This window comes from Helianthus annuus, chromosome 1, assembly GCF_002127325.2.
Source record: "Helianthus annuus cultivar XRQ/B chromosome 1, HanXRQr2.0-SUNRISE, whole genome shotgun sequence".
NCBI lineage: Eukaryota > Viridiplantae > Streptophyta > Magnoliopsida > Asterales > Asteraceae > Helianthus > Helianthus annuus.
Window position 1 is genome coordinate 123,526,461 of NC_035433.2, and position 6,047 is coordinate 123,532,507.

Genomic DNA, 6,047 nt, shown 5'->3' on the forward strand with positions numbered 1-6,047 from the left:
GACTTTTTGACCTTTGATGTGGCAATGCTCTTTGGCCAGAGAATAGTTTTTTTGGGCGGCATTTTCCTTCTTCTTACCTACGCTCTTCTTCAATTTGGAAACCTAATCAATTCTCTCAATCAGTTACGCTCTTCTTCAATTTGAAAATCATTCTCCAGGCAAATTGATTTCTCTTTAAATCTCAAAACCTAATCAAATTGACATTGCTGAGAAGCCAGGAAATTGAGAATTGAACGGCAATACTTTTCTCCTCTTTTTCTTTCACGCTAATCGTGTTCCTTCATCATCTACGATCCTAATCTCTGTCGTTCTTATTCATAAAACAAACAGGTTAGCGATCTTTCAATTTTTTTTTTGTGTTCTTCAGTTATTGAATCTATTTAATTTCTTATCATATGATCGTCTTTTCAAATCGAGGGCTAAGTGGTAGGTAATTTCACTATTAATTGCAAAACAGAGGGCATCTAGGGTTTTGCAAATTGAGTAGTGATTTGGGGGTTTATTCACTATTAATTGCAAAACAGAGGGCATCTAGGGTTTTCGATTATTAGTTGATTAATCACTCCGTGTGCCTTTTTTCATGTTATTCAATAGGTTTTTATCGATTATTAGTTGATTAATCACTCCGTGTGCCTTATTTAGGGAATTCAATCGTTTCAATCGGTTTAGTTTCAAGCCGGTTGGAAAGAACTGGCGTCCGTTTTCACTTAGAGCATGCATGAAAGAAAGGTTTGAATCTGAAACACTGTATTTGGTTTAGTTTGACTGGCATTAATAGTTAGTTTGACACTTGATTTTTTTTTCAGTGTGACCGTAACTGTTAAACCTGGAACTTCACTCCAGATAACAGTCGTTGCTGTGGTACGGTTGTTGTGTTCAAAAATTTTGGTTTAGTTTGACTGCCTTTAATAGTTAGTTACACTTGATTTTTTTGTTTAGGAGGGACAGCGCACTGGTGTCACTTTGGTGGATGTGACACCCCATGGTTTCGGAGTGGAAAAACCTGATGGATCTGGGTCTAATGTAAGCAAGGAAAGCACTGATCCAAATAAAGATCTGGAAGCTGCTATTCGTTCAAAAAAACCGAAGGTATGCCTTTTTAAATTATTGTCATAGATATGTAGATTAATACATCGTAAAAACATGTTTATGACCTATTTATCAAAATAATGTAGCTTTGTATATATTGAAGTAAAATGGGATCATGGTTTTTGATAGCTTTTATTTACTGGTCCTTTTATTTCTTAACCGTGTTTATTGAGTCATGTCAATAATTGTGCTAACGTGCCATGCCATATGTGTTATTGAACTCCTCATAATCAACTGTGTTAAACATGTTGTCGCATCCATGTTCCTATTAGTTTTTAAGAAAATGGCTTTTTCGGGTTCAATAGACGTGTTAAACATCTCAGGATGAACATGAATTGTTTAACAAACGATGTTTGGTTCTGTGAGCTAGCACCTAACTTAAGGAAAAAATTGTTTGTTTGGTTTACTTATTTATAATTTACAATACATACAAAATTGCTTAGACAATGTTTGATTGATTAATTAATTGTGTTTGTATCTATTTTTTTTATCAGCTCTACGGAAGCGTTGATGCTTTCTTTGACCGAGATTTTCTGAAGATATATTTGAAAAACAGCCTAAATGAGGACAAGAAGAAGCCAGTAGATATAATTGACATTGCTTCAAAGATTCTACCTTTCCCAGCTGAACGCCGCCTCCTTTCTGCTGCTTTCAAAGTTGCGAAACCATTTGCTGGACACTTTGCTAAACAGGCCTTTCTTTTCATTCTCGAAATAATACCTCCTAACCTCCCAACACTACCTGCTGCGGAATCTGAGAATCACCCCGATGAATCTGAGAATCACCCCACACTTTCAGAAGGTAAAGATCACTCTGATGAACCCAAAGGTTGACCTGTGGTTATGATCGGTAAGTACTTTGAAATTTAGTTCAGACTTGCGTACATTGAAATATTACTACTGTGAATGTGGTTATGATCAGTAAGTACTTTGAAATATATTACTACTGTGAACTAAATCAATCCATCTTTATATGGTTTGAGCACTTAGCTTGATCATTGTAGGTTAGACGAACTGTTTGAAAACGTTGTTTTTAACGATAACTAGAATGGAAAACCCACGTGTTGCGCCGTCATTGTAGGTTAGACAAACCGTAAAATCTGCTACTTGTAGCTGCGGATGTTAGGTAAAATTCAACCAATTGCTTCTTGAATACCCCAACCGAAAAAAAAATCTTATATTTTCCTTCAATCCATTCCCATTGATCCTGTCCGATGTGAGAGTTGTTCACATCTTTATCATGCGTATTAACTTTGTTTACTATAGTGTTGAATGTTGACGTCTTTGTTATGCATGTTAAGTTTGTTTTACCATAATACCAATCTAAGATGACCTTGAATGAGATTCATGGTGAGCATATGCTGCAGTTGACTACGCTTGCGACCTTAAATTGACATAATGAGTGACCATTGTTTGCATGTGATGGATTTCGTCTTTATTTGTTTGAGATATTGTGTTAAACATCGTTAGCTGCGTAATTACTTTTTTTTGTTAAAGTTGCCAAAGATGGCCTTTGAATAGATGTCTTATAACAAACCTGGTGGTTTTCTCCTTTAAGTTTGTGATTGGTGTTGGCATGATTTTCGTGTTGACATATGTTACTTTGCTTTTAGTTTATGTTAGTTGACGTTTCAGGCTTTCTTCACTTTTTTAGATAGATTGTATACTGTGGATTTGTAGTTTTGGTTTCATTAGTTGTCCACATGTGGATAATAGTGACCTTTGGCTTTCGAGTTAATATGGATCTTCATGACAGGGCTGTAGGGGCTGCCGGTGTCAGTTGAAAGCGCCGGTGAATGACGGCTTGGGGGTTTTGGTCGAAACAACCATGTGGAAATCTAGCCAAGTGTGTATACACTTGAGGTGAGTTCATAACCCCTCTTTTCTAATTGTTTTTAAATATCATTGCGACTGATCATGTAAAAAGAGTTAATTGTCTCGGAAGGGTTTATCAAATCGTATATTGACGGTTATAATTTAAGTAGCTGAATGTCCCATTTAGGTGACCTCCAGTGTTGTTTTGAATAGGATTGAAAGGGATATGTTTTAATGAGTTAATTAACCAAAGTTGTGTGAAAAATTTGGGTAACATACTGGTTAAAGGGTTAGTATGTTTAGACATTACAATAGCTTGAAATTGTGAATACGTGTATTGTTAACCATATAAAATATTTATGTGTTGTAGGGATGATTGTGAGCTGAGTTGAAAGAGGTCAAAGATGATGTGTTTCAAGGTGACGACGGCTACCCACTTAAAGCATGCTACCCACTGATGTTACATGTGTTCTTCAAATTCTTAGAGGTATATATATGCTCTCATAGTGAAATTATATATGTATTAAGATGATAAGTTGAAGTAGATCTGTTTTCTTGATAAATTAAGATAAGTTGAAGTAGATCTGTTTTCTTGATAATAAAATGTGGATTTTTTTTCCAAGAAAGCCCTTTCACCAATGGCTATTGTTGTGCTTCTAAAGGTTACTTTTTCGCTTTCAATTTAAATTTATGTTAAATATCATGTATTAGTAGTTTTCTTATGGTGTTGATTGGTTTTTTATCGGTTCGGTTCAAGTTTAAAGTGGTTTCAAATGAGAGGAATACAAACCAGTTAAAAACCTACAGTTTGTACCAGCTCTGAACCGGTTCTATGTATACCAACTATAAACCGGTTTCTGTTCGGGTTGGTTAGCCGGTTTCAGTTTTCAAACCGGATTGAATGTGCATCTTTACACTCCTCTGCTACCACACTACACCAACACCCAAACATACCAGCTTCCAGAAACCGCTCATTCATCGTAAATTTTTTACAAGGTTCTTGCTGCTTCCTTCTTATCAACGATTTCAAAAGCTATTGCACCCCTTCTTTTTTTTTTCTTGGTGCTTTTAGTGATTGTTATTGTCATTCCTCAATTTATAAAAATACTAATTAAGGGGTTATGTAACAAAATCGGGTTGTTGATAAGGATCAAGATAGTGGTTCTGCCAATTCTAGGTCTAAGGTCAACGATGGTCGGTGAGTAAATAACTAACCATGTATGTTTCTATAGATCGAAAATAAACTCATGTTATTCAAAATTGTTTGGTTTTGTTTTACAGTGATTATGACAATTATGTTTTTTGTTTGTTTGTTTTGTATTATAATAGGATGAAGATGTGATTGCTTGCATATAAACAAGGGTTTCAGATGAACTAATACATGGTGTTCTCTTGTATAAATAATTCTTAACAATTTGTGATTTTTTTTATTCGATTTTTTCAGTTCAATGTTATAATTTAACATTTTTATAAGTAATGGAATTTTTTCTTTCACTTCAAACGTGTCATTTAAATAAAGTGTCGGTTTGGTCGGGTTAAGAAGGTTACATGTAGAGTTAGTTACTTCATTTATTTTTTTAATTAAGAAATAAGTTTACCTCATGTATTCTTTATTTCTTTATATTTACAAACCGAAAGATAGTATTGTTGATGCTCCTTAATACCCCCTATTCATGAAATTATAATATATATTTAATTCATACACTTTAGTATTTCTCATAAGAGTACTGTAGCTATTGTAGTTGCTTTTAAATTATGCCATGTAGCTTTTAATTTTACAGCTCAACTTTCATCTTAATAAATATATATTTGGTACACAGGTAGAGAGAGAACGGACGGGTTGGGTGATGGGCCACTTGAGTTTGGGCAAAAGGGCCACCTCAATAGTAACAAACACTAAGTAAATGAATGTGTTTATTTATTTATTTTTTTAATTTTAATTTTGTGAATGCAGACTGTGATCCCAAAATATAACGATTTCAAGCAGCCCGGAGACAGATACCGATCATGGGATCCAGCCAGGTACGTGTTTTATATGGTTTGTTTTTTTAAAATATTCCAAGATGCCATAAATTTGCTAAACTATGTCTGATCTTTCTATAGGCAAGAGAGATTCATTGTCCGAATGTGTAAGATATTGTCTGACCCACGGGTAACCCATGAACTCCGCAGTATTTGGATCTCCTACTGGACCCAGGTTTGTACACGCTTCCCATCTTAAGTCTTACTTTCATTCCCACAAAAGAAAACGTTCATCCGTCCCATTATATTTACAAAAAATACCTTTAGTATAGTTTAGAACTTCAATGCATCGTGTTCTTAATAAGTTTACATCAAATGGAAGAAGTTACAGCTGGTAAAATGGGCGGGTTGAGTAACGGATAAACGGGCCAATCTAAACATGTGATTTTTTAGTACCAGCCAAAACAGGCTTAAAAACTTTCTTTATAAATATATGTTGACTTGGTACATTTTGGGTGGTGTTGTTGCAGGCTTACCAGTCTCTGGGGCAGAAGATAGCATCACGCCTCAATGTGCACCCCAATTATTGAACACGGTTATATTGAGTTTGGGCCCGCTTAAGCTAGATTGATGATCATGCTATAGTAGGTCCATCTCTAAGATTGTTATGTTACACAAGCGGGGTTGTATGTATCAGTCCTACCTTTCGTCTGTAATATTTTATCATACTTAAGGAACCTGAAACTTAGAATAAGTGAACACCTAGATGTGTGAGTTACAATATAAAATTATAATTTTTACTTTACAATTTTAAAGGACTTAATTTTTACTTCAATAGTTCAATTCACATTAAAATCTATTTTGAAGTTTACATGGCCTTTTGAATCTTTCTGCTTTTTACAGCTGGTAAACCATGTTTACTTTTCGCCTGATGGGCAATGGATTGCAATTGCAATTGGTAAACCATCTGTTACAGTTACTTATATCTGAGAGGATATAACTATATAGCATCTTGATTACTAATATTTGATCCTTTTTTTATAGGCTGGTGGACCATTTTATCCTGTACACACTGGTAGGAAAGACAGTGATTACTCTTTCCCTGAAATTTCATATGAGTGTATTTCTTTATTCATTCTGGCATTCTTGGCATCTGTATACTAATGAAATTTTAGTGCCTTA

The 6,047-nt window shown here is 34.7% G+C and overlaps 2 protein-coding genes across 2 annotated transcripts; both read left to right on the forward strand.

The window, feature by feature from the left end:
* Positions 1 to 227: 227 nt before the first annotated feature.
* LOC110898784 lies at positions 228 to 3,390 on the forward strand. The gene is made up of 7 exons (XM_022145628.2): positions 228 to 330; positions 643 to 729; positions 807 to 861; positions 940 to 1,089; positions 1,584 to 1,938; positions 2,845 to 2,951; positions 3,274 to 3,390. The coding sequence occupies exons 2-5, from the start codon at positions 719 to 721 to the stop codon at positions 1,920 to 1,922; spliced, it is 555 nt and encodes a 184-aa protein (XP_022001320.1). The 5' UTR covers positions 228 to 330; positions 643 to 718; the 3' UTR covers positions 1,923 to 1,938; positions 2,845 to 2,951; positions 3,274 to 3,390.
* Positions 3,391 to 4,728: 1,338 nt separating this feature from the next.
* Positions 4,729 to 5,680, forward strand: LOC110898783 (catalase-like). Its single transcript, XM_022145627.2, has 3 exons — positions 4,729 to 4,925; positions 5,007 to 5,100; positions 5,396 to 5,680. The coding sequence occupies exons 1-3, from the start codon at positions 4,852 to 4,854 to the stop codon at positions 5,453 to 5,455; spliced, it is 228 nt and encodes a 75-aa protein (XP_022001319.2). The 5' UTR covers positions 4,729 to 4,851; the 3' UTR covers positions 5,456 to 5,680.
* The last annotated feature ends 367 nt before the right edge of the window (positions 5,681 to 6,047 follow it).

Excerpts from the sequence above, each read along its gene's own strand:
- LOC110898784 (XM_022145628.2), top strand. Across the intron at positions 862-939 it reads AGATAACAGTCGTTGCTGTG|GAGGGACAGCGCACTGGTGT; the intron begins GTACGGTTGTTG and ends TTTTTTGTTTAG. Across the intron at positions 1,090-1,583 it reads TTCGTTCAAAAAAACCGAAG|CTCTACGGAAGCGTTGATGC; the intron begins GTATGCCTTTTT and ends TTTTTTTATCAG.
- LOC110898783 (XM_022145627.2), top strand. The coding sequence starts at position 4,852 with ATGCAGACTGTGATCCCAAAATATAACGATTTCAAGCAGCCCGGAGAC. Across the intron at positions 4,926-5,006 it reads CGATCATGGGATCCAGCCAG|GCAAGAGAGATTCATTGTCC; the intron begins GTACGTGTTTTA and ends ATCTTTCTATAG. Across the intron at positions 5,101-5,395 it reads GGATCTCCTACTGGACCCAG|GCTTACCAGTCTCTGGGGCA; the intron begins GTTTGTACACGC and ends GTGTTGTTGCAG.